Source organism: Lepidochelys kempii, chromosome 8 (genome assembly GCF_965140265.1).
Source record: "Lepidochelys kempii isolate rLepKem1 chromosome 8, rLepKem1.hap2, whole genome shotgun sequence".
In the NCBI taxonomy this organism is placed as follows: Eukaryota; Metazoa; Chordata; order Testudines; family Cheloniidae; genus Lepidochelys; species Lepidochelys kempii.
The window spans coordinates 23,369,953-23,396,058 of record NC_133263.1 but is presented as its reverse complement, the minus strand read 5'-3'; the positions used below and the strand labels follow the sequence as shown (position 1 = coordinate 23,396,058).

The 26,106-nt window shown below is 42.2% G+C and overlaps 1 protein-coding gene across 2 annotated transcripts; it reads right to left on the bottom strand.

Moving 5' to 3' along the window:
- Positions 1 to 33: 33 nt before the first annotated feature.
- Positions 34 to 21,254, bottom strand: FABP6 (fatty acid binding protein 6). Of its 2 annotated transcripts, none has more exons than XM_073358166.1 (5): positions 21,183 to 21,254; positions 11,861 to 11,916; positions 2,742 to 2,917; positions 836 to 925; positions 34 to 120 (listed from the first exon to the last, which is right to left on the bottom strand). In XM_073358166.1, exons 1-5 carry the CDS (start codon positions 21,239 to 21,241, stop codon positions 67 to 69), a joined length of 435 nt encoding a protein of 144 aa, XP_073214267.1. In that variant the 5' UTR covers positions 21,242 to 21,254; the 3' UTR covers positions 34 to 66. The 2 variants fall into 2 exon arrangements, with proteins under 2 accessions (XP_073214267.1, XP_073214268.1); XM_073358167.1 differs by lacking the exon at positions 21,183 to 21,254 and adding an exon at positions 16,306 to 16,368.
- Positions 21,255 to 26,106: the final 4,852 nt, after the last annotated feature.

The following is a 26,106-nucleotide window of genomic DNA, read 5'->3' as shown; positions in this document are numbered from 1 at the left end:
TTTCTAAAACTGATTTATTGACTCTCTTGGTATTCGTTTCTCCGTGCACTGGAAGATGAGTTCTTCTTAAGCCAGCTTTTTGCTGACTCTTTTGTAGGTTACACCACCAGCTGTAGAGATCTGGAATAAAGAACAAACCAAAAACTCTGAACACGGTAACTAGAACTGCAGAGTTTCTTATAGAAAAGACTTGTTAGAGCTTGGAGTATGCCCCTTGCTGGCAAAAGATTTGGTCCCCGAAATTAAATTAATATGCTTATTAATTATATAAATATTAATCCTGGGATACTCTAGAAATACATTTTACATAGCAACTATCTCAAATAAAAACATGTTTTAGGGATGTTGTAAGGGATTCCACCCTAGAAAGTTTCACTATTCTAGAAGACTTCAGTAAGTGTTATTTCCATTTCAATTCTTGAAGTACATGTACTTTATGTAGTCTGCTAAGTCAGTCAAGGACAGACTGGTCAACCTGAGAGAAGTCAGGTTAAAAAATCCAAAATATAAATACAAAATTGTGTTTAACAGTTATCTGGGTTTTATTAGCTATGACACTTAAAAAATCTAATTCATCATGAAAGCCATTCTAAAAAATGTTTTGCATTCAGATGGAACAATGAAGCACTTGTCCATTTCACATCGGATAATTATGCTACAAAAACTGCAGGGAGAAGGTTTGCTTTAAAATCCTGCCTTTAAAAAAAAAAAATGTAATGGAAACGTTAATAGTGGTCCCTTAAGTTTTGTAAAGATAATGTTCCATGCTGTAATTAACCTGGCAATGTTCCTTTACTTTTCATGGAGTGCCTCTAGAGGATGGTTAGAGACTTACCTCTACTAGTTTTCCTCCAGCAATCTCTGCAGTATGATGGTAGTTAGGGAAATCAGCAACCACTTTCCCATCTTCCATTTTAACAGTTGCCTGTAATGGAAATTTGTTTATCATTGTCTCGATTTCTTGGACTTTATCGTGCATGACTGCTTTTCAACAGCCTCTAAAGAAAATAAGATGTGAGCGAACCCATGTGCTACAGCCACTATTATATATTTTCAGACACTAACAAGACCAGAATCCTAGTACTTTAGCTCCTAAATATAAGTTCTCACAGCTTAAGCTAAAGTAGATCTAGCTAGTTGTAGTAGCAAGTAACATATCTTCTCTTTGGGCCAGTCACTGAAGGGAAACAGTATATCCAGAGACAGAAGGGCTGCAGAGTACTCTTTTCATAGCCAGTCCTCATAATGTTGGTCTCTTACAGATAACTAGTTTTGTCCAAGCTTGTAAGGCAAAAATAACTTAACACCAGTCAGCCATAATTAGAAAAATAGTGGTTTTCAAGGTAAAAAATGAGCTGACTTTGACAGACAACAGGGAACCCCCCTGTCAGGTTTGCATTGTGTTATATTGAAGGAAACATGTCTCATGTGAGAACCATTTTTTCTTAACTGCCCAACTCGAATCTTTGGCAGCCCAAAAGGATCCACATGTTAAAGTGTCTCTGGTATAGAGAAAGGGGAAGGGTAGAATCTGTAATATTAGAACTTTGGATGAAAAGTTTGCAGTATATGAAAGTAACTCTCCTTGTAATGGTACGTATGTTAGGTCTCAAGGGTTTTGTAAAGCCAGAATTGTTTGGCTTTTTGCACAACTCCAGTCAGAATGTAGAGGAAACAATGTTATGATTGACAAACCAGTCTAGAAATCGGGGAATATGGGTTCGGGTCCCAGTTTGGTCACACACTTCCCCATGCGATGGTTGGCTTTCCCATTGTTAAAAATGAATAATGCTTCTATCTAGGTACTTACTTCATTATTTTTGAGATGCTCAGATATTATGAGTTTATTCTTTCAACACCTCTTTGAGATAGGGAAATATTATCCCCATTTTATAGATGGAGAATAGAGCAAGTGATTTGTTCCTGGTCATTTAGGAAGATTGTGGCAAAGCCAGATATTAAATCTGTCTTCTGAGTCTCTAGGCAGTGCCTGGAAGACCAGGCTATCCTTCCTCACATCTAAGAAATGTGAGGCTTGCTTCATGCCTCTTGTAAATTTTGATGGGAAGTAGAAAGAATCATTATTATATTAGCAGTCTATATAATAAAATACATTGGAATATATAGGGCCAGGTTGCATGGATTTATAAAGGAGGAAATGAGAGCACCCCTGCATGGGTCAAGGCCCAAGCAGGTGGGAGTCCTGGTGCTCTGTGTGTGACTTTATGTAGTCAGCTAAGTCAGTCAAGGACAGACTGGTCAACTTGAGAGAAGTCAGAGTTTTCCCCACTCTCTACACCAGTCACTGAAGGGAATCTGGCATAGAAGGCAGAAGGTAATGAACTCCCATTATGGGTGGGGTGTCAGCCAGTGTACCTGCTTGAGGCACAACACCTTCTGGGGCCCTTTTGGGGCTGTCATTCTACCCTTTTTTTTCCCTGTTTTTTTTAATGTGATGATTAATGTTCAAGTCCTTACTAAACTCTTTGAACTGGCTGCCCATTGGCCTGAAAATCAAGAGGTTTAGACATCTCTATGGGCATATTTAGAAATAGATTTGTTAAAAAATATAATGGGTAGATTAAAAACAATACAGGGCATCTCTTCATATGTGTCAGGACTAGGCACTGACAAAATCCCTCAGATGGGGTACCAGATGCTATGGACCATTGTCCCCTAAATTATGGAATAGACTCAGTAGCTAAGTTACTACTGAAACAACATTTAAACCATTAATTTACCTTGAACTTTTTACCTCCCATTGTCTCCATGTCTGCTTCCTTGCCAATGGTGAATTTGTTGGTCATGGACTGGCCTGTTGGGTAGATCTGGGTCCAGACAAAGTCATTTCCATTCTGTGCCACTTCTGTGACAATCTTGAAATTCCTTCCCTTTTCAATGATATCACTGGGGATACCTACCCAATGGAAACACACTTTTTAAAATCCAGTATCCCATCAATCATATTTTCTTTTGTATTTAAGCCAAACAATAGCATGGGGTTTCCTCTATTGAGAAATTCATGACTGATTACATGGATCCCCACTCTTTTTTACATTGGTGTCATAGTTCAAAATGTTGGAAGCATACTTTGGAAGCAGTAAGACCTCAACCCTGTAGCTAGATGCAGCTCTTGAGCTGCAAAAGGTTGTTGAGAAAGTGTCCATGGGCGGGGCGGGGGTGTAAATTTTTCAGTTATATCTATCCAGTCTATTCATGTGTGTACACACAGTTACATGTGCACAAAGTTTTTTCTGTACTTCGTAGGAAAAAACCACTTATTACATTCTAATATTTGCATATGCCATTTAAATAGTTGAACACTTGCATGAATTCGAACATTTATACTCACAGAACCTAGTTACCTCCATGGATTTTACAGGTGCCTGCACCGGCTTTGGCTTTTTAAAAGTTCATACGGAGTTAGTGTACACTCAGGCACCTACTCCTGTAGAGAACAGTCACGAGTTTGTACCAGCATAAGTGGAGTGCAAGGATTGGATATTGGGGTCCCTAATTCATTGTATTTCAGGTACGTTTGGGCCTGATTCTGCTCCCATTAAACTCAGGATTATATTAGTAGGAGCAGGCCTGACCTTTTGCTGTAGATGTTATTGGGAAGATGTGATTGAAAGCTGCATGGAAGAAAATGAATCAATGAAGGTATAACCCACTTGCCAGCTATGGGCCAGCAGATAAGGTGCTCAGCACTTTCTGATAGGTATCAAACACCCTCAGCACTTGGCGCCTCAAACCTTTGCATTGTTCATCTAGTTGTTTATTAAAACTCATTAAGATTCATTGAGAAAAATCTCCAGTATATACTCACCAATACACTTCACGAAGGCGTCATAGTTGTCTTCACTTTCCACTTCATATCTGCCCGTGAAAGCCATGCCACCTTAGAGATGTGGTTAGAGCACTAGAGCAGCTGTTGCGATGAAGAAGCTTGGCTGGGTGCAAACAGGCTCAAAGCTCTCACTTTATAAACCTTCCCAAGCTGCTCAACCCCATCCCCGAATCATTCCACCTGTCCACCACACCCCTCCAACTGAAATAGTGTGTCTGAGTCATTAGCCTGGGTGTTATTGACCCTCATGAAAGTGCCTGTTTATAATTCTATGATGACTCTTTGTCCTTGGTTTATACGGCTGTAAGGATCAGTTGTTTTTTTTTTTGTTGTTGTTTTTTTTCCCAAGTGCAAGTGCTGACCCTTTCTGTTGGAATTTATTTTAAAAAAAGAGAACCGCAAATTAATTTGTTTGAAATAAACTAGTTATTTTGCAGATGATGTATTTGTAAAATGTCCAGTTTTGACTGCTTCTGATTCAGTGTGTGTCCATAAGCAAATCACTTGATTTCTTTGTTATGAATTCCCTCTTTGTAAAAAGGGATGATAATACAGTATGCCTGTATGAGGGACTGCAAGATCCTAAGAAGAAAAATGCTTCTTATTGACTCTTAGTAGCATGGATTCTGCCAAGGAGAAAGAATTATAAATGTTTGTTCCCCAAAATCTTGTCCCATTAGAGTGCATGCTGCAGTGAAAGATGCCTGCTATCTCAGGGGGCTACCTCTCCCTCATCCCCTAGGCCTTCCTTCTAGAATCCAGTCCTGACTGGCAGCATACCAGGAGCAGAAGATATAGCCACCAATGCTGCTGCTCCGCTTTTGAGGCTCTGTCCAGCCAGGGCAAGGTTTGATCCTGGCTGGACAACTGTAATGCCACCTCAAGCATTCAGAAATCATGAGGGAGGTCACCTCAAAGTCATGAGAATGTAATAAGAGCCCAAGGCTTACTTTTTATTTACCTTCTGGTTCCAGAGCTTTTAGGTTGCACTCAAATCATGTTTACCCACTTTGCTCCCCAAGCATGTAGGCTAGATTTAAAAAAAAATATATAATGTAATTAATTCACAAATCCTAATTTGCCAGTGGCAGAAAATATACATTAGAGTCTTTTTAAGATGTTTGTAAGGCCTCCTGGATTAGGTCCTATTCCTTAAATATATTTGCTATTTGTATTGTAAGGGCTTGTACCATTTGAGAACAAAACTGTCCTCTTCAGTGCCTGTAAGAGGGGGGGTCTCACATTCTGCCTTTGTTCTTCATGAATTACAGACATCAAGTGGAATATAGAACATGCAATAACTATCGACACTGCAGATAATCAAGCTTTTTAGTTGGAAACTTCGATGATCAAACAAGAAACAACCTATTTCCTTCTCTGAAGTCTGACGGAGAGTAATGTTAAGTATTACTCATAACAATGGAAGGTACAAAACTTTCAGATGGAAATGTGACTTTTCAAGTTGAAGTCTCATTTAAAATTGCTTGCTTTGGTGGATGTTCCTACTGGTAAAGTAATTTACTAGAATAGATGCAAAAAGTGAACATGAGCGGTATAAACAGAATTTTAAAAAATCAAACACTTATTTTAGGAATTCTTCCACACGCACTTCTCCTCACTATTCACTCAGCTTCAAAGTGTACCATGCTGGGAAATGACAGGCTGCTAGAGTTCTTGTCATCACAAAAGATGTCATCTGCTGTCTGAGGGTAATTTAAAAAAAAAATTGTCTCTGTATGAGAAAGGGAAGAGGTCTATGTACTTCTCCGCTGTGAATTTTCTCCACATTCTGTGGCTAGCATTCAAAACTCACTGACTGGATGCTTCCATGTCATTTGTAAGGCCTGCTCGCACAGGGTTCAGGGAAGTAATTGGGAAATTCTGCTTCAGAGCCAGGGCTCCCATTGCCCTTCTATTACAAAATAAATAGGGACAATGCTCTGTGAGATGGGTGTAACTGTTTGCTGCCCCAGTTCAGGGTAATCTTAATTCTGACACTTCAGGTCTGATTTTGAGCCGGCTGAAGTCTTTGGCAAAGTTCCCTTTGTTGTCTATTGCGCAGGATCACACCACTAAAGAGGATCTTTTCTTTACTAGCTGGGCCACAACTCTTAGGCCCAGTCCATGTTAAGGAAATTAGCTTTGGTACAACAGAGGCAGAGAGAGAGGTGAAGTGATTGGGCCAAAGTTTCATATAGCAGCCCAGTGGCAGAGGCCAGGATCAAACACGAATCGCCTGAATCCAGTGCCTAGGGGGTTGCACTAGCATAGGGGTACCAGTATAAATTTATTTGATGTAAACAAGGCCTTAATGTGATGGAAAACGACAATGAGACCATTGGAGGAACTGCTGCTTTCAAATGGATATGTAGGGAATTTGCACTAGCCTCAGTGATGTTCTGAATTATTGTCTAGAGCATCTTAGTTAAAAATCCTCAGTAAAGGCTCGTCTTCTGCTTATATGTCTTGTATGCTCTGTCAATGGAAAAAATATTTTGAAAATAGTTATGGAGCAGAAGCTGTATCTTTTCCTACCAGGTTTGTCAGCTTGCGCCCCAAAAATCCAATTAGTGAGACTGTCCCAGAGTTAGTTTCTGCAATGTAATTTAGTGACACAGCTGAGCATTCAGACCTCCATCTTGCATATTCTAGATGGAAGTCTCCCCTGGATGATCCAAGGGTGAGGTAAATGAACTCAAGTCATGAACTTTTTCTGTTTGAACAAAACTTATGAGAGCAATCTCACTAGTGTAGTAATACTATAAAGGACTTTGGAAGTCAGATCAATTGACAGATAAAAAAAAGCACTGAAGGTCTAGGAAACTGCTGGGAAAGATTTCCAATACATGACTTCCTTGAGTTACTATTTCTACTTAAACTATATCATTAGCTTTCTTCAACTCTTGGTATGCTATATAAAAATGCTGACATCCACATAACTGCACAGGATTTACTATATTGTATGTCCTTGCATTTCTTCTTTTTTTAAATCTTTATTCATTTTTACAGAACAACAAAACAAAAGCAGCTGTATTTAAGAATGAAGCATTTATGAAGAATCTTTTCCCAAATACTAAGTCATGCCCCTGTTTAGTGCTAGATTAAAAGGGCATAGGACCCTTGCAAATCAGGGCACAAACACCAATCTGGTTGTATGTTCTGTAATTAGATTCACCAATCAAGTATCAAGTGTGAACTCCTCAAGCATTATAACATCTTTAACATGGAGTCACAGACAGTCCCTTTGAGTGCTCCAGTCTATCTTGCGACCCAGGCAAGCCTGCCTTTGTGATAGATGGTCTCTTTCACTAAAAATCACATCAATACTCAAGTTGCTCCCAGTCCTGAATGACCAGGTGAATTGCACCCTAGATCTCACACAAAAGACAACGCTTGTAGCCAATAATATAATAAACTAACTAAAGATGTATTAACTAGGAAAAAGAAATGAGTAATTTACAAGGTTAAAGCAGGTAAACGTACACACACTGATGAGGTATGGTCTTAGGTTTCAAAAAGTAAGAGAAGCTGCTGTCATGTGCTGTATATGTCCTTTAGGGTAATAACCCAAGCTAAAGAGTGAGGGCTCCCTTGCTTATGCTTAGAAATCTTGTCCTCTCCCTGAAGTCCATACAGCATAGGGATAACAAATGTCATCTTAAAAGGGACTTTTGTTCTCTTCCCCCAGAGCTCAAGCTGATGGGATGAGTGTTTGTGCAGGTCTCTGCTTGATGGGTACAGGAGGAGCAATCAACAAAATCTTTTGTCCACTGATGTTCCACAATGGCTTGTCGGGTGTCTATGGGCCTTCTTTTGTTGGAGAGGAGATGACATCTCTTGTGGTATACTAGTATTTCGTACTTGGTAATGCTTCTCTCCCGAATGTGCGGGTTTACAGTTTTAGAGCAAACACTTAAATGTTACCTAATAACATAGGTTACAGATGTAGTAAGTGAGATTAATACATGCAACATCCTACAAGCATTTCATAAAGTATAAAGTAAGCGCATTCTTATAACTAGGGCCCTACCAAATTCACAGCCATGAAAAATGCGTTATGGACCATGAAATCCTGTCTCCCCCCATGAAATCTGGTCTTCTGTGTGCTTTTACCCTGTACTAGACAGATTTCACAGGAGAAACGTGCATTTCTCAAATTGGGGGGGAGGGGTCCTGATCCAAAAGGAAGTTACAGGGAGGGTTATGGTGTTGCCACCCTTACTTCTGTGTGCCTTCAGAGCTGGGTGGCCAGAGAGCGGCGGCTGGTGGTCAGGCACCCAGCTCTGAAGACAGCACCCTGTCAGCAGCATTGCAGAAGTAAAAGTGACAATATCATACCATGCCACCCTTACTTCTGCGCTGCTGCTCACGGGGCACTGCCTTCAGAGCTGGGTGCCCAGCTCTGAAGGCAGCACACAGGTAAGGGTAACAGTACTGCAAAACCCCCTACAATAATCTTGTGACCCTCTCTTCCCCCCAACTCCTTTTTGGGTCAGGATCCCTACAGTTTCAACACCATGAAATTGCAGATTTAAATAGCTGAAATCATGACATTTAAAATTTTTAAAATCCTGTGACCGTGAAATTGACCAAAATGGACCATGAATTTGGTAGAGCCCTAATTATAACTCTAATTTCTATTTTAACAATGCGAACACACAGATGAGCCAGATGGGTTTGCACCTACGCATTTGTCAGTGTTCAGGGAGGTCTAGGCCCTATGAGCTGGCACCTGCTCAGCCAGCATCGCAGCTATGCTCACGCCATTGCTACATTTAGTCATCCACGTTTCCAACCCTTTCGTTTCAGGTAACAATTTTAGATTTTGACAGCATACAATGCTCTTGATTTCCCGCACCTTCAAGACCACTAGTGGGTCTTCAGTGTTGCATAGGCTTTGTTCTGGTATGCCTGTGCAGGAAGGAGTTTCACCGTTGTAGAGATGAACACACAGTTAATGGTAGAGCCCTGCAGTGGGACTGGAACCTGCAGCCATAATGGTGGGAGTGGGATTAAACAATAGTCCCATGCAATCACTCTACTAAACATCACAAGAGATGCAGAAATAATCATGATGTCAAAAATATTGATTAAAGTAACATTCTTTCATGTTTTATTGCTTCTATTGAAACACACATCAGTTACCCTGCGTGTAAGTAGCTGTTTATGCAGGAATACAGGCAGTTTTCACTCCCAGTCATCAGAATCTAGGCCTCTGAACAGTCTGATAAAAATGTCCTTGTTTCACACTGGAAGAACTCCATCCAACTACAATTGAATTAAATGCCTCTAATTTGCTATTAGACCAATGGAAGGGTAAGAGTGACTTACAGCATGGCACTCTCTGCCCATGGATCACCTGTGAGACTGGAGCTAGGCAGAATGTTCTATCAACTTGTTGGAAGAGCTGTAGATTGGTCTCCAGCATTTGGCTGTTATTTTCCATTTGCCCTTGGCTTTAGCTACCTTTCTGACAGGCCCAGGAGGTGTAGTTCAGTGGTTCTCAAACTTCTGTACTGCTGACCCCTTTCACATAGCAAGCCTCTGAGTGCAACCCCCCTAATAAATTAAAAACCCTTTTTAATATATTTAACACCATTATAACTGCTGGAGGCAAAACAGAGGTTGGGGTGGAGGATGATTGCTCACGACCGCCCTGAGGGATCCTGACCCCCACTTTGAGAATCTCTGGTGTAGTTGTTCTTTAGGTAGGTCAGAGGAGAATATAATTCTCATATAAGAGATTGTGTCTGCCATCTGGTGGCCAACTACCAGAGAAGACTGAACCAATTAGCATAGTCCTGCATTCTGTGAATTCACGCTCCCTGAGTCAAATTCATCCCAGGTAGAATACCATTGACTTCAAAGAACTGATGGCAGGAATTAATTTGGCATAGAATGTTTGCATTGGGCAAGGTACAAAAACTGAATCTCAAAGTGGGATCATAATTGTCCAATGTTAGCAACCCTCCCAGCTGAGTCAAATAGCATCTTCCTCTGGCCAAGATGTTAGGAGCCATGTTAAACTCATGAGTCTCTCAGAAGGATGTTGCTTTTTGCCTGTCTCACATATAAGCTAGGTAGAGAATATTTCCAAGGTGACAGTTGTTCCCCTGGTAATCATGATGTCACAACATTGGATGATCACATCACTAAGTATCAGGTAGAACGATCCCTTGTTTAAAAGTGCAATATTTCAATTGACACACTAATCAAATACCTTGGGGGTCAGCAATGACAGGAAAGGAAATTGAGAAGTATGCGGCAACTTCATGGGGATTTAATCAAATATTAGGGGTAAAATCTTGAAGTCAATAGCAATTTTACCACTGGCTTAAACTGAGCGAGGATTTCGCCCCAGATTTTTAATGTGAAGCATGAATAATTAGATTAACCTAAATTATATGTGCAGGTACCTAATCTGTATGTGTGAGTCAGGGGCTGGTGACACTCATGCCCAGTTAGCAGTCTGGTTGGTTATGTGGTCATAAATACTGTTATGCATGGACATGTCAGTCTGAAATCCACTCTGTACAGACAGCACTAGTCTTAAATGGGATTAAGCCCAATGGGGTTTAAAAGGGATTTAAGTGATGGATAGGCCTGGCCCTGTTTCTCTGCACAGGGTAGATTTGATTAATCAATTAAGTGATCTGTTTGTGGATGTGTAATTTATTTCACCTGGAAATCTTGGCCTATGCTTTTTAAAATTTTCATAAGTGTGACATGGGTTGGGCTCTGCAGAAAGACTAACCATTATGCTTGAGTTTGTCATTGAAAGGAAGCATCTGATTCGAAATTATGTGTGGACAATGCAGGGAGTGGGAATTCAGAAGTAACATTGCTGTGAAAAAACAACAAGGAGACCTTGTGGCACCTTAGAGACTAACAAATTTATTTGGGCATAAGCTTTTGTGGGCTAAAACCCACTTCATCAGATGTATGGAGTGGAAAATACAGTAGAGAGGTATAAGTACACAGTATATGAAAAGATGGGAGTTGCCTTACCAAGTGGGTTTTAGCCCACGAAAGCTTATGCCCAAATAAATTTGTTAGTCTCTAAGGTGCCACAAGGACTCCTTGTTGTTTTTGCTGATACAGACTAACACGGCTACCACTCTGAAACCTGTCACTATTGCTGTGGAAGTCTGCCTAAAGAAATGAAGCAAGCAGTTGGTTTTCACTGTTTCCAACACAGCTCCTATGATATTCAAAACAGCTGAGAATCTAAATTCCATTGGGAACTCAGAAAATGAATGAATCAAAGACCTGGCATATCTTCACTTTCAGAATTTACTTGCCACAAAGTCATAAAAATAACGTCTTTACATTCTTATTTTCATGTCGGAGTCACCCTGCCCTTGAATGTCTCCCCCTGTTTTTTAAGAGTTTATTAACCTTTCAGATGTGTTTTATAGCCAGCTTAGAGACACTCAGAGACGGAACAAAGATAAAAGAAAAGAAAAGCTGTTCCATTAGTAAGTGAAGAAGGACGTGTGATTGGTTTTTTTTGAAGTACTTTTAGAACTGAAAGGCAATTGAACAAAAGAGGACGCATTCAGAATAAAATTGGGAAATCTCCAGTGAAAACAAAGTTACTCTTAAATTATTCTTTCAGCAGGAAGTCTGATCAGGAAGACTTGTAAATTCTTCATACAACTGTATCTTGCAGTTCAACAACCCTTTCTAGTCAATGGTTAATGATTATTAATTCCTTTGGTATTCAGAGTACTAATTCATAATGAATTCAGAATGAACTCATTTGGTGTTAATGTAATGTGTAATTCCATGGGAGTCCCATTATAATTTTGCCTTATTAAGTATCAATTTAGTGCTAGCTTTTATTATTCTAAACTCATCAGCGGTAGAAAAGTAATTATCGGGGTGATGTGGTTAAATTACTAAGAGCTATGCTTTGTGCAAAGTTTGTGCATTTTAACAAAATACTTCAGCCAGTTCTGCAGGATTTTTGTGGGTAAGTTAATAATGACAAGGTCAGCGTCTACTTACCTACCATCCTCTTCCATGATGTGGCTCTCTGAAGGGTGGGATATATCCAAAGGAAGCTAGGAGGAAATGGGAGCCAATTATGAGACTCGGGGCACAGATCTCCTAAGAAACCAAGTCCCTGCTTGCTCCCTGTGGGTTAGAGGGAAATATGCCTCATCCCTTACCATGCTCTGGCTATGTCTACACAGTGGCACAGCTCTACTGCTGCAGCTGCACTGCTGTAAGGTCTCCTGTGTAGCCGCTCTGTGCTGGCGGGAGAATAGTTAAACCATCCCCATTGAATGGCAGTAGCATTATCCACACTAGCGCTCTTGTCAGTGAAACCTATGTTAGTCAGGGGTGGTTTTGTCACACCTCTGACTGACAACAGTGCTAGTGTAGACAAAGCCTCTTGTACTAAGGGAACCTCCTATTGTTTCTAGCCCTCTCCCTATCAGAGAGAGGTTCCATTGAGGGGGACAGTCTGGATCAGAGTGTTTTAGATGTGTCTCAAAGTTGCTGAAGATCTTTAAAGCCTTCTCTGGGCTGCAAAATCACTTTGCAGTGAAGTGTTAATGGAGGCATGTTTAATAGTCTAACTATACCAAAAGAGTAGAAAAAGTCTAATGTTCCCTTAGTAACTGCCAGATAGACACAGGTCTCTGGAATTGATAGGAGTATTGCTAAGTTGAACTCATAATGTGCCTCTTTTTTAGGTCTGCTGATGCAATTTTGTACAAATGTAGGGCCCAGTCCAAGTCCCCTGAAATCAAAGAAATAAATCCTCTCAACGTCTTTGGGAATTGGATTGGCCGTGGGGGCTCAAGTCTACAATCACTGAACACTCAAAACACCCATTCAAACCAATGGAAGTATTGGGTGTGCATGGAAAGCAGGAATGGGCCCTTAGATTAATTAAATTTCAGTGAGAATTGCAGCACAAGCAGAGTTTCTAGCCCGCACCATTTTTGAGTAATGTAACCAGAAAATGCCCAATAGGAGTATAAATGTGAGTTACAGGAGCCGCCAAAAATCAAGTTATGTAGATTGCTCTGACAAATCCAATCTCTGAATTTATAACTAATAATTCCTTTCAATCCAAAAGGAATTAGTTTGATAGAATTATAACAACTGAAAAAGGTTGTCTAGATTACAGATATAGTGATATCTATTAGCACAAGCAAATAAGGTAGGTGCAACTTCTGGATATTTTTATTTTGTTCCACAAACTGTTATACCAGAACATCTGAGGTTCCTAAGGGAAAATAGCCAAAATTCTAAGTCAGATGAAGTTAACATATGAGATTCTTTAAGATAACACATTATGACCCATTCCTCCTGCCATAAATAAGGCAATCTCCTTTCCTCTTTATCTTTGTAGTACACGTGATGTGTTGTAAAGATTTTATTACTTGATCATATCTGTATAATGTTACTTGCTGATACATCAGAATAAATCAGATACAAAGGGGGGTTAATCTTCAGTGTAATCTAGTTTTGCTCAGATACTTCTGATGTGAGGCCTTGGGCTTTTGGCAAGGTTCAGTTATCACCAAAAGAACAAAGACAGTATGACCACAGGAACTGAACAGTCCCTTGGGTTAGCGTGCATTGCACGTCAGCTACTGTTAGGTGCCTCTGCACTCCATAATCCCTAGCCTCAGAGGATTAGTCCACCACCTCTAGACATCTAGCAGATTCAAATTCAGTCTTGGTTGCAACGTGCTTGGTGCTGTCTCTCTAATTCCCACTTTTCTTCAGCAATATGCATCTAGAAATTTATCACAATTGGATCAGTAGCCTATGTCTGAGAGAGGCCTAGGACTGGGGTAGTGGGATAAGTTACAGGTCAGGATTGTAATGCATTGGGCCCAAAGCCTGCCCCCGTTACAGTGCATGTACTCCAGTGGCAGCCGAATTGGGGCCTTCCTGGTTGTATGACACCTCCCTGAAGCCAGCCTCATGAGTTCTGCATTTTCAGGGGCATGAAATTTACTCACGCATGTAATTACATTCATGCTAATTCTCTCTACCAGTTGTGGTGCCCTACAGTAGCATTCCATGGAAATAACCATGGAAATTTATGCTCTACCTAATATACTGGGCAACACCGATGGTTCACTTTGCATGATGTTGTGTTGTGGTAGCTTGAGGCTTTTTTGGAGAAATGCTGTACCCTACAGAGGCACATATACACAGAGCCACTCTTGAACTAACTATATTAACAGGAAGACCAGTACATAACAGTGTGCTTTAACTTGCTCTAGCTATACGAGTGCCATTAAGGGGAGCTATATTACTCACATGAGAGTCATGCTAATCAGCTTTTTAAAATGTAACAAAAAATGCTACCGGCTGTATAAAAGTCAACAATTGTTTCCAAAGCCCCCAACACTACAGTGTACACTGCAAATTAAGAGGTCTTAAAAATGATAAGGAACAAGTTATGGGTCTTCTACCTTTCTTTATTAGCGTTCAAGTTTATTATTTGCATTACTACCCCCTGGCTACAAGTACACAGAGGGAAATCAAGGATTTACAATGCTGACTGTGAAATCACCTAGTTTGATTGAAGATTACCAGCCTGGCACCTGATCTTGCCCACAGAAGAGAGTGGGAGCCCAAATGCCAACTTCCTTAAGGCAATGTGTCAGGAATCAGGGCCTACAGCACAGCCAGTCTTGGACATCCTAACGAGCACAGATGTCCAGTAGTAGGCTGTCTGGCTGCACTACCTGTTGGGTTTGAAAAGGGAGCAGACTGGCTCTTACAGCCAGCAGCAGCAGCATTTGCTCAAAGCATTTGCCCATGGCTGTAATAGCACCTGTACCTGTCTGTTCCCAGGTTTGCTCCTGCCCTGAACCTAGCCTTGCCTAGATAACCTGGTCCTGAGCCTTGGCTCCAATTTCTGACTTCAGCTGTGACCCTTGGCTCTGCCATCTGGTTTCTGTCTCTGAGCTCCGATTCTTGATTACTGGCTCCTGCTCTACCTGTGAGGCATGACCACCCACACCTCCATCACTGACACAGCGTGCTATGGAGGAATGCAGTTTAATGTTGAAGTAGCTCAAAAGGAAGCATTCTGGATCACTTCAACCAACCAAAACATTTCATTTTCAGGAATATTGCGGTGTTTTCATTCAATACAAAATGAAACACTTTTACATTTCCAAAATGAAATTTCAGACTATCCATTTTCTAGAAAATTTTGAATTTTCAATTTTGTCCCATTGTGGGATGAAAACAAATGTTGAAATTGAAGAATTTTCTGCAGCAAGGAAATTCTGAATTTCATTCAGTTCTATTTCTACATTGGGATGTGCTCAAATCGTTTGGGATGCATTTTCAATATCTCTACAAATAGGTCACCCAGAGTTACTGGAGCAAGTACACAAAGCTAAGGAAATGCCCTATTCTCCACTCTGTATGTAAGGGGAACTCACACTGAGGTAAGGGTCACTCTGAGTTCAGTATGAATGAATTGACATAACGTATTTATATACATAATGCTTTCCAGAGTGCTTTGCCCCAGCACTTCATTATTAAAGGGATCGCTCTATATTTTAAATACAGGTTATGTGATTTACCCAGACCAGAATAACACTCAGAAACCCGGATGCACAGCTGCCTGCTCTAATTGCTTGATAACACTCCTTCCCATAGATATAACAGTCTCTCCAACATTTTGCCTTGCATCTGCACTGACTTTTCTACAGTGAAGCACAGTAACCTACACCTATTGCATTTGGAGAGCCTGGTGTTTTATGTGTGCATATAAACTCTGTACAGTATTAACTTCTGTAGAGTGGCAGTTTTTTTTTAATATTGCACTTTACTGCATCCCATTAAGGAGGAATATTAAAGTTTTACATCATGTTTGTTAGTCTTTATTTGAAGTAATCTCTCTTACAATCAGTTTTATCATATCTAACAATCTTTGTCTATTTATCCCTTACTTCATTTGATTGCACCATATCTTACTTCTGAACCATATTCTTTACTCTCTCCTGAGCAATGCACTATGCTCACCGCCCACGGCTCATTCAAAGTGGGGGGGTCAAACAGACAGCTACCTGCTGGTGGTAATAAGCCATTTGCTAGCTTGAGAAGCCAGGCAAAAAGGGTTCTGTCTTGGAATGACAACATAGAGAGAACATATTTACAGGTGCATAACTTAGTTATAGGCATAATGATAAAATATCAACACAAATTACTCAGAAGGGAAAAGAGTTTGAAAATAGGTGATGCAAAAAGTGATCTATTCCTATTTCGTTCTGTAGTAGAGCCAAAGGAAATATTCTTTCTTTCTAAACATTGTCTTAAGCTGTGTGTTTATGCATATCATTGCACATGTTATCTCCAATTCCTTTATATTTGCCCCCAGTGTACAAGCTTTAATGGGAGTTTCCATGTACTTCTGTTGTGAGGAGAATACATACACCACATGTAATTCTTCTTTTTCCTACCTGCTCCAAGCCAGAAGGTAATGCTATCTGCTCATGTTGTTAATCACTGTCAGGATGTCTTGTCCATGGCATACTGCTTCAGAGAGACTTATCCTGCTCTCATTTACTCTGGTGTAAGTCAGGAATAATTTCACTGATGTGAATGAAACAATGCTGGTGCTAAACTGCTCTAAGTGAGAGGTGTTGCCAAGTATTGCAATTTCATTGCAAGTTTTCTGGTAAATGATATTTTCTTAAAGCTGCTGCTGGAATCAGGAAACTGCATGAGAATCTCAGCTTTCATTTAAAAAACAAACAAACAAGATTTTAAGCCATCATGGTTTCAAAGAAAAGCTTGAAAATGTGACCCAAGCACACCCTAATGGTCAGAAAGCAGATAAAAAGCACCCTACGTTTATTCCTTTTTAAAAATCTCCTGACTTTATGCCAATCTCATGAGCCGTGGGTTCTCAGGTTTGGCAATACTGGAGTAGCACTGACATCCTGAGCTCTGTTAAAAATCTGGCCACTTATTTTGATGCCTAGATGAGCGCTGTGCTTTTTTGAAAATCTGTCCCTTAATCTTCACGGGCTACATTTAGACCGAATTCAAGCTGGTTTTAAAATGGGTTGGAGCCCCATATAGACGGGGCTCACATGGCGAGAACTGTCCTTCTAAGTGATTTACTTAAAGCTTGTGAAGCAGATTTAAAACCAGTTTGGATTTGGGGGGGATTGCTTCAGGGTGGCCAAGGCTTTAGGACTAGCTGCTCTGAAAATCAGACAAGGAATGTGTGTTATAGGCAATAGTGCCATCTAGTGGTAAAATCATAACTCTGCATATTAACAAACAACATTCAAATACCCCACAGCTTTACCGTTGTGCCTGAATTTGCCACTGGTAAGGTGGATGCAGGTTACTTACTTTACCATGTGTACCACAGTGCTGTGGCTCTTGGGGTTTAAAGTGTGCCAAAAGAATTCGAAGTCTGTCCTTGCACAATGCTGCAGTTTTGTTAGGTCAAAACAGAAGTTCTGATTTAAATACTTTTATTTATAATGTTATATTGCTCCCTTACTAAAGAGCAATCTGCCTCACACCCATCTCAGAGGTTTCTTCTGAGTGGGACACAAGGCCTCCACACAGATACCTTGCCCTCCCATGGATGCCTAAGGATCTGCCAGGTTTGGAGGGGCCAAACTGGTAACCTCAACTGGATAACATAGGAGTGATGTTTGGAAGGGCATCCTTGCAGAGCTTTGCTCTATAGAGCCTCTTTCTGGGGTCACATCTCAGGAGGGAGTTCTCAACCTTTAACCCAGGGATTATTATCTAATAGTTATTCAAAAGCACCTTTCATTTGAGGGTCTCAAAGCCCTTTACAAAATATGAATTCATGAAGCCTCACAATGTCACACTGCAGATTTGTAAACTGAGGCACAGGGAAGTTAAGCTAGTTATTTGCACCAAGGACAAATGCACCTCTGGAAGTGTAGGCCCTTGCATTTCCAGCCCTTGTGGTTGTGAAGATAACCTTCCACAGGGGATCTCAGTGTCCACCAATGCCATGTTGAGTGCCTTAGGCTTGGTCTGCACTGCAGACTTACGTTGTTATAATTGCTCAGGGGCATTGGGGCGCAGTTATATTGACTGAACTCCTGGTGTCGATAGCACTATGTCAACAAGAAGGCTTCTCCCATCAATGTAGCTACCGTTGGCAGAGGTAGCATCTTCACTGAGCTGCTGCAGCTGTGAATGTGTAGACAAGTCCTTTAGTCTGGAAACATACAGGCTGTAGGTGGCATGAAAACTCACCCTGACTCCCCCCACTGTTCATCTCTCTGGACTGTTATGATCATGCTGTCTCAAGCCTAATGCTGACACTTTAATTGTCACCATTAAGTATTTTGTTTCTGATCATTTTAGCAGATAGATCAGGGAGAGAGAATGAAGCCTATGGGAGGGGGATTGGGAGATGCTCCAAGGAGAAGTGGGACAGACAAAGGAGGATGGGAAAGGAAGGGGCACACAGGGCAGAAATAGAGGTGTTCTGAAACAGGAGCATATTTCCCACTGAGTGTTACTGACAAAACACAGAAGCATTAGACAATGACAATAACTCAGACTTTAGTTACTCCATTATAGCCCTTTCCTGTCCTTGATTTTTGTGCAAGAGCCCCATTGTCATACATGGGAGTGGTACTCTGCACTGAGGGGTACACAGAGTCCTACCTTAATACCTAATGTTGCCAACCCTCCAGGATTGTCCTGGAGTTTCCAGGAATTAAAGATTAATCTTCAATTAAAGATTATGTCATGTGATGGAACCTCCAGGAATTCGTCCAACCAGAATTGGTGACCCTATTTATACCTGAGCCCATGAACCATCATAAAAATTGCCTAATCCACAGAAAGAGTTTGACACCTGCATGGGTAGAAGATACAAGGAGACAGTTGTGAGAAATATTATAACCCTGTGTGGTATCTTTGGGGACCATTACATTGAATATATGAGTGGTTTATGTACGATTGTGTCCTACTCCATGGGGGAGGGTTACCACCTCTTCTACAGGAATGAAAACCAGTGTGGGGTTGTTACCCCAGGGTGGGGTGGGGGTTGCATATGCTGGTTCAGGATGGGTTTGCCAGAGATTCAAGCAAAGAAAGGCCTTTTGGTATAAAGCTGAGCTTGAACTGACAAAGGGCCTTGTTTCTGATCCAGCAAATAGAAAGGACCTTCAGTTCAAGGGGGGCTCCCAATCCTCGCAGAAGGGTTGGAAATACTTTGGCATGCTGGGGCCCCATAAGACTGATGGGTGAGTCTTAGTATGTTTAGTGTGTGTTTAAATCTGTTTGTTTTTATTAGGTTTTCTCTGCAATGTTTTTACAGGAAGAATAAATATGCTTGCTTAGTGAGAGCTGCACGGTGACCTGTAACTGCTGGTAAAAATGCTGTCACTGATTGTCTTTGGAGAGAAAGCAATGTGCAGGCACTGGCCATTAGGCAGACTGCTTTGTAGGCACAGCTGCTGACTTTCAAAAGTGCCGGGGAGTGCTCGATGCCCGGCTCTGACCCAGGCCCCCCATGCCACTCCACCCCTTCTCCCAAGGTCCCACCCCACCCTGCCTCGTTCCGCCCCTGCTCCACCCCACCCTGCCTCTTCCCACCCATTTCCGCCCCTTCCCTTGAGCGCATGGTGTTCTTGCTCCTCCCCCATCCCTTCCAGCCTCCTGCATACCAGGAAACAGCTGTTTGCGGTGGGCTGGAGGCGCAGGGAGGGAGGGGGAGGTGCTGCTCTGCAGGGCCCGCCAGTGGGCGGGAGGCACTGGAAAGTGGGGGTGAGCTGACCGGGGGGCTGACCTGACCTGACAAGGCACTCCTGGAGTGGACCATAGAGAAGGAGTATGGGTACAGTTATCCTGAAACTGTGAGAACAATAGGTTCTTCTTTTCTGCCCTGTCCCTCTATCTATAGAAGGAATAGTAATACACTCCAAAAACTGGAAAACCAATGTGCAAAAATGTTAGCATTTCAAATCTGTTACCATTTTGCAGGGTTAAAAAACTGTAATGTTTTATCTCAGTCGTTTTTGAAAATTTTTGTTTACCTTCAGGTTTTTGGAAGGAGAACATTTTAAATAATGGTTTTGAAAATGACTTGACTAAAAATGTTGATTAAAAATTGTGCTAAAGTATTGTGGAAAATTTCACAAAGATACTGAAAATTTCAGTGCTGTCAGTTTTTTTTAAAATTTTATTTTATTTTTGCAAAAAGTTTCCTTTTTAGAGAAAAAGGCTATTTTTCAACTACAAAACCTTTTGAGAACCCTTTCTTATATCCAGGACGGCCATGCTTTGAGAACATGCTTTTATCATAACCTGAAATTTTAAATCCATAATTTATTGTATCTCATTAGACAAAACAATCATAAACAGGAGTAAATCTAGCAACAACAAAAAAGAAAAGAAAGGAATCTGAAAAATGTTTCAGCACGCACATATACCCTACCTCTATTGTTATGCAAACCTTTAAAATCACTGCTATCTCCAAGCTCTGGCCTAGAAACAATTGACATTCCCTTTGTCATACAAATAGCTTTGCATTGAGAGTGATGTGTAACCCTAAGCACACAATAGGATTTTCAAGCAAAAGCTAAAGGGGAATCCAGGGGCTTCTGTTGTTGAATTCAGGGAAAGTAATCTGCATTTTTCCTGTGTAGGACAATGTGGCTTTTCTACAAGTGATTTACACTCTCAGGCCTTGTCCACATTTGTGGGGGGGGTTGTTTTTTTTTAATTACAAAAACCTCTTCCATTGCTGTAGCTGGTGCAGCACCACTGGTTGTAGCCCTAGCGTAGACAAGGCTGCCATGGCCAGAGGCGTTTATTAGACTTTCTCTGTTGCTCCCTGTATGTAGCTGCATCTTTGTCTCCAGCTTCCCCTGCAAAGGAGAGTTTATTGGATTATTTGTGCATGTGGATGCAACCGATGAAGTGAGCTGTAGCTCACGAAAGCTTATGCTCAAATAAATTGGTTAGTCTCTAAGAGGCCACAAGTACTCGTTTTCTTTTTGCGAATACAGACTAACATGGCTGTTACTCTGAAAACTGGGGGTTAGGTTGGCTTAACTATGTCACTCAGGGGGGTGAATTTTTCACACCCTGAGCGACGTTGCTGGGTTCACCTAACTTTTTAGTGTTGAACAGGCCTAAGTTGGACCTGGTCGATATGGAGGCAGCCCAATCAGCCAGGCAGAGGAATTGCTTAAAGCCAGCTTTGTGCTCTTTCCTTGCCTTGCACTTGGGGGAATGGGGTGTTTGTGTGTGTTGTGTGAAAGAGAGAGAGGGAGGCAGGCTGAGCCAGGCAGCTAAGGCCTGAGGCCGCACCTGATCTTACCCCTGGGCTCTACACACACCGCAGTATGATCCTCCACCAACTGGACAGCCTCTGTGCATTGGATCCCGGCAAACTCCTTCCCTGCCTCCTCCAGAGGATTCAGATGATCAGCTCTGGTAGCAGCTTAGGACCAGTGCAGCTGCTCTGCTGTTGGAAAACGGGTAGGAGGTTTTCATACGCAGACGTTGGTAGGACAGCCCACAAACGTGCAAAGCTTCGCTGCTGCTGCCCGCACTCCTCAGGCTCCTGTCACATCAGGGGAGCTCCAAGCTCGTGAAATCGCACTATACAATGAGTCCTCTCTGTCGTGTATTTTGAGCTCTCTGCCTGAGATGGAACTCCTGACTTACGTATGTGGCGCGTTTGAAGAGGTTTATTTTTGCCTAGTCAGTGCCTTGCCTGCTTTAAGTCACCGTGACCTACATACAGAGGTGATCCAAGCAACACTGTCTTTTTCTCCTTATTTTTTCAGGTGACATTGCTTGTCAGGGCCAGCTTGAGGGTTTTTCTGGCTTCTCTCTCTCATGTCCCCTCATAGGGTCAGACATGCATTTAGCGAAGGGTTGGGTTGTTTTGTTTGTTTTTTATTTTTCCCCTTCACTAACAAAATGAATGCTTTAAGTGTTTCTCTTCATAAAGACCAATGGAAGCTCGGGACGGGGGGATGGATCAGGGAGGGTCATGTCGCACTCCCCGTCAGTACCTGGCCCAAGTCAGGGGAGGTAATGATCCCGCCAGCGGACCAAATTCAGTGATGAATCCTGGTTGTGTGCCACCTGAGGCCCGTTGCGCATAAGCTAAGAAGAATGGAAGCTCACACTTCGGAGGTGGTATTGATTGACAGCGACTTTATTAGCATCATTTTAAGCATAGAACTCTGGGCTTCAGTTTCCTGCCTCTGTGTGGATATAACATAGATCCTTTGAGGAGGGTTGAATGACTCAGGGAGTTGCTAAAGGGATATAGAAACTTTCACCCAGCTATAAGTTACCTTTGAATCCAGGGTGATGCAGACTTTACTAGTAGATGGCTCTTCAGCAGCCTGGATGAGAAAAGTTTTGTAGTATCAGTCCACTTCTCAGGGGCATGGATTCACTGGGAGAAGATTGCATTGTACATACATAGGTCTTTTCTGTTCTGAGTAAAAACTAGGCTACGTGACTGACCTTGCTTTGACTGTCAGCTGGAAGCCCAGATACATATTGCTTTTCCACATTTCAAAACTCACCACCATGGCTGGCACTAATTGACACTGGCAGAGCAGCCAAGAACTGAATAATAGCCCTGGAGGTTCCGACCCCTGTGATTTATCCCTGCAGGTCAGGGTTGAAGCACATTGCTGACAAGGGGCTTGTGCTGTACCTGCACTGTGGGTATAAACAGGCAAGTGCATTTCCCAGTGCTGTCAGTCTGGCACCTTTCACACTACATTACTCAGCAGTTAGCAGAGAGAAACAACTGGCATTTCAGCATTGCAGGGGAGAAGCAGCTGTTTGGAAGATGAAGGGATGGCAGGGAGCGGTTATACAATTGTGGGAATCAAAGAAGCCCACATCGATCTTACTTGTGCTACGGGGTGCCTGTCTCCGAAGCTTGTACCCACTGTGCTGTTGATAGTACCTAATGTTCCTAAGACCCACTCTTGATGATATCTCTGACAGAAATTACTCCCTGAACAGTCATGCTATTTGTCTCTGTTCTTCCTCCTTTGATTACAGCCAGACTGGGATGTCCCTGATCTGCATAGAAATTAATATTTAAAAAGTCGATGCCATCCTCAAAGGGATTTATGCACTGTTAAGTCATCAGATTTATTGCGTTAGTGAAGAATAGCAGTAAGTAATGATGTGGCAACACTGGAATGGATATAAGTGAGGTGAGGAGTGCTACAAGCAATAGATTTTGTTTTGGAACAAACCAGATTGAAAATTAACGTTATAATTGAGGATCTGTCTTTGCAGTATAGATTTCTACCAAATGTTGTAATCAGACTGCAACATAACTGACTCCATATACAACACACAGTGCTGTGAGTGAGTACACTCTGTTTTGAACTGACTGGTATTTAGGGCTGGTTGTCAGGCACTAGGCAGGTTCTAACAAGGTTCTGCTGTGTCATTGCGCTAGCAAGTCCCCCTGTCTCCTAGTCTCTGTGTGGGAGGATCTCCCATAGTCCATTATACTAGTTACGAGCTGGGTGAAACCTTGTTATGGGTCAAGCTAAGACCTTGCTGAGATTGATGGATGTGAATTTGTGCAGGCAGAACACAAAAAACTGAGAACAGACAAGCACACAGAGAGAGGCAGAGGCAGAAAGTGAGAAAGCCAAGCAGTCACTTACAAGGACAGTGTGAACCTGGAAAAAGCTAAAGGGAGAGCTTTGAGGGCTGTAAGCTAAGAAATTGCTCTTTTTTTCTTCTTGGTTTCCCCTGTGTCTGGAGAAGCAGGACTTTGAACATTCCTTGTAAAGAAATAAAATTGCATCAAAGAAAATACCAGGCTCTTATCAATTTCTACTTCCAACTGGAACATGCCCCAGGCCCCAACATTTGACTAGCTGCTCAGATTGAAAAGGGGCAACAATTGTGTTAGCCGTGGGACCCAGTTTCCCAGAAAAGAGGTTGTGAGCCTGGCACTCCTGTTGAACCAAGATGGAAGAAACAACGGGGGTACTTGCAGAAATGGCCAGCAGGAATTAAAACAGGATCTAAAACAGGAGCTAGAGACTTTGCAAAAGGAATTAAGTCAAGATATAAAACACGAGCTGGATGTTTCCCAGAAAGGGCTCAGAGATGACTTGCAGGCTGAGATGAGATTCCTTTGGGTATGCCTAAAATGCAATTAAAAACCCACGGCAGCCTGTGCCAGCTGTCTGGCTTGTGGGGGCTCGGGCTAAAGGGCTGTTTAATTGCAGTGTAGCTGTTCTGGCTCAGGCTGCAGCCTGAGCTCTGGGAACTTCTCGCCACTCAGGGTCATACAGCCTGGGCTCCAGCCCGAGCCTGAAAGTCTACACTGCAGTTAAACGGTCCCTTAGCCTTAACCCCGAGAGTCCAATTCACTTGGCATAGTTCAGCCATGACCGTGAGTGTCTAGCTGCAGTGTAGACTTATCATTTTAGAGTAGCAACAATGAAGTGCCCAGAGGGATTGGGAAACCCAGCTGCAAAATACCCAGGCTGGAATGGTTAAACAGATTGATGAGGTAACGAGCAAACTAACTGCCACAGACCAGAAGATCTCCTGCGAAATAGCAGAGACTAAACAGGCTTTGACCAGTTTAGAACTTGCTAACTGAGATGAGCTGCAGCAAGGACTGATGGAGCTAAAATTCATCTGCAGAAGGAAATCAAAGGGTCACAGGCCACAGTGGAAAGCAGCTAGAATTGGACCAGTCAGTGGACTTGGGTAAAACTAGACGCTTGCAACAGTTTTCTATCCTGTTTGTAACCTATAGAGGCCAAGAGAGGAAAGGTTGGCCTACCCCAGGTCAAATGATGCACAAACCCACTGTCTTGAGGGAAAAACTCCTCAGGAGGCTTATTTCAACATCACTTCAACAACATAGCTCAAATGAATGGCTGGGATGATGGACAGAAAGGGAAGTTATTAGCAGGTCTGATGGTGTTGCAGAATTTAATCCCAGAGAAGAGACTTAGTTATCTAGACCTGGTACAAGCCCTTGACATGCGGTTTGGAGCTAGCCATCAATCTGAGCTGGCCAAGACACAGCTAAGACCTGGAAGGAAGAAACCCTACTTGAACTGGCAGAGGACCTGCAGAGAGTTTATGTTCCTGGTATATTCAGACGCCAACAAGGCCTTCCAGGGTAAACTGGCAACAGACCAATTTATAGATGTTCAGCTAGACTTAGACTTGCAGATAAAAATAATCAGCAAATGGATGGCAAAGACACTCCGAGAGGCTGTGCGATTTGCCACAGAACTTGAGTCTTTTCTTGCAGCAGTGCGCCAGAAAAGGAAGCAGCTGCTAGGGAGGAAGATGAAAGCTGATCACCATGAGCCCTGTATGTCCAGCTCTGTGTCTAATATGTATGATGAAATAGAGCAGGGATCGGCAACCTTTGGCCCGCGGCCCGCCAGGGTTTGTTTACCTGCTGCGTCCGCAGGTTCGGCTGATCATAGCTTCCACTGGCTGCGGTTCATCACTCCAGGCCAATGGGGACTGCGGGAAGCAGCACGGGCTGAGCGATGTGGTGGCCGTCTCTTCCCGCAGCCGCCATTGGCCTGGGATGGCAAACCACAGCCAGTAGGAGCTGTGATCAGCCAAACCTGTGGAAGTGGCAGATAAACAAACTGGCCCGGCCCACCAGGAGACTTACGCTGGTGGCCTGCGTGCCAAAGATTGCCGATCCCTGAAATAGAGCATGCTAATCTGGTTCCTGAGCATATTGAGTGATTAGAAAAACAGATAAATTTGGTTTGTAAAACAAGGGAAATTGGCAATAATGCAAATATTAAAGGAAACAGTTCAATTAAATGCCAGTACTGAGACAAAACTGGCTGCAAAAAGAATTTTTATACATTTAAGACAGCCCAAGACAGACTGTCACAAGGGTCTAGTGAAAGCCAGTTTGGGAAATGGGGAAACACTAAACTGAAAGAGCAAAACTTGGAAGTACAAGAATCAGCCCCACAGGTTTCATTTTATTCTGGACAGTAATGGGTGTTTGGCTATTGAGTGTGTAATAGGGTCTGTGAAATGCACAGCTGTGATTGACACTGGCTCAAATATAACATTTATTAAACCAGACATGCTAAAAAGGCTAGGGAATCAAGGATTCAGAACTGAACCACCTAATTGATCTCAGATTGAGATAGTGACTGACAAGCGCATCTGTCCGAAAATTGGATTTGAAAACTGGACCTCTGGAACTTGAGGACGAAATTGGATTGGCTGAAATAGTG

Coding starts and splice junctions, on each gene's coding strand:
- FABP6 (XM_073358166.1), bottom strand. CDS start 21,241: ATGCACAGAGGCTGTCCAGTTGGTGGAGGATCATACTGCGGTGTGTGT. Junction 11,917..21,182: donor GGTGTGTGTAGAGCCCAGGG/GTAAGATCAGGT, acceptor ATTTCCTCCTAG/CTTCCTTTGGATATATCCCA. Junction 926..2,741: donor TGGGAGGTAAAAAGTTCAAG/GTAAATTAATGG, acceptor TTTCCATTACAG/GCAACTGTTAAAATGGAAGA.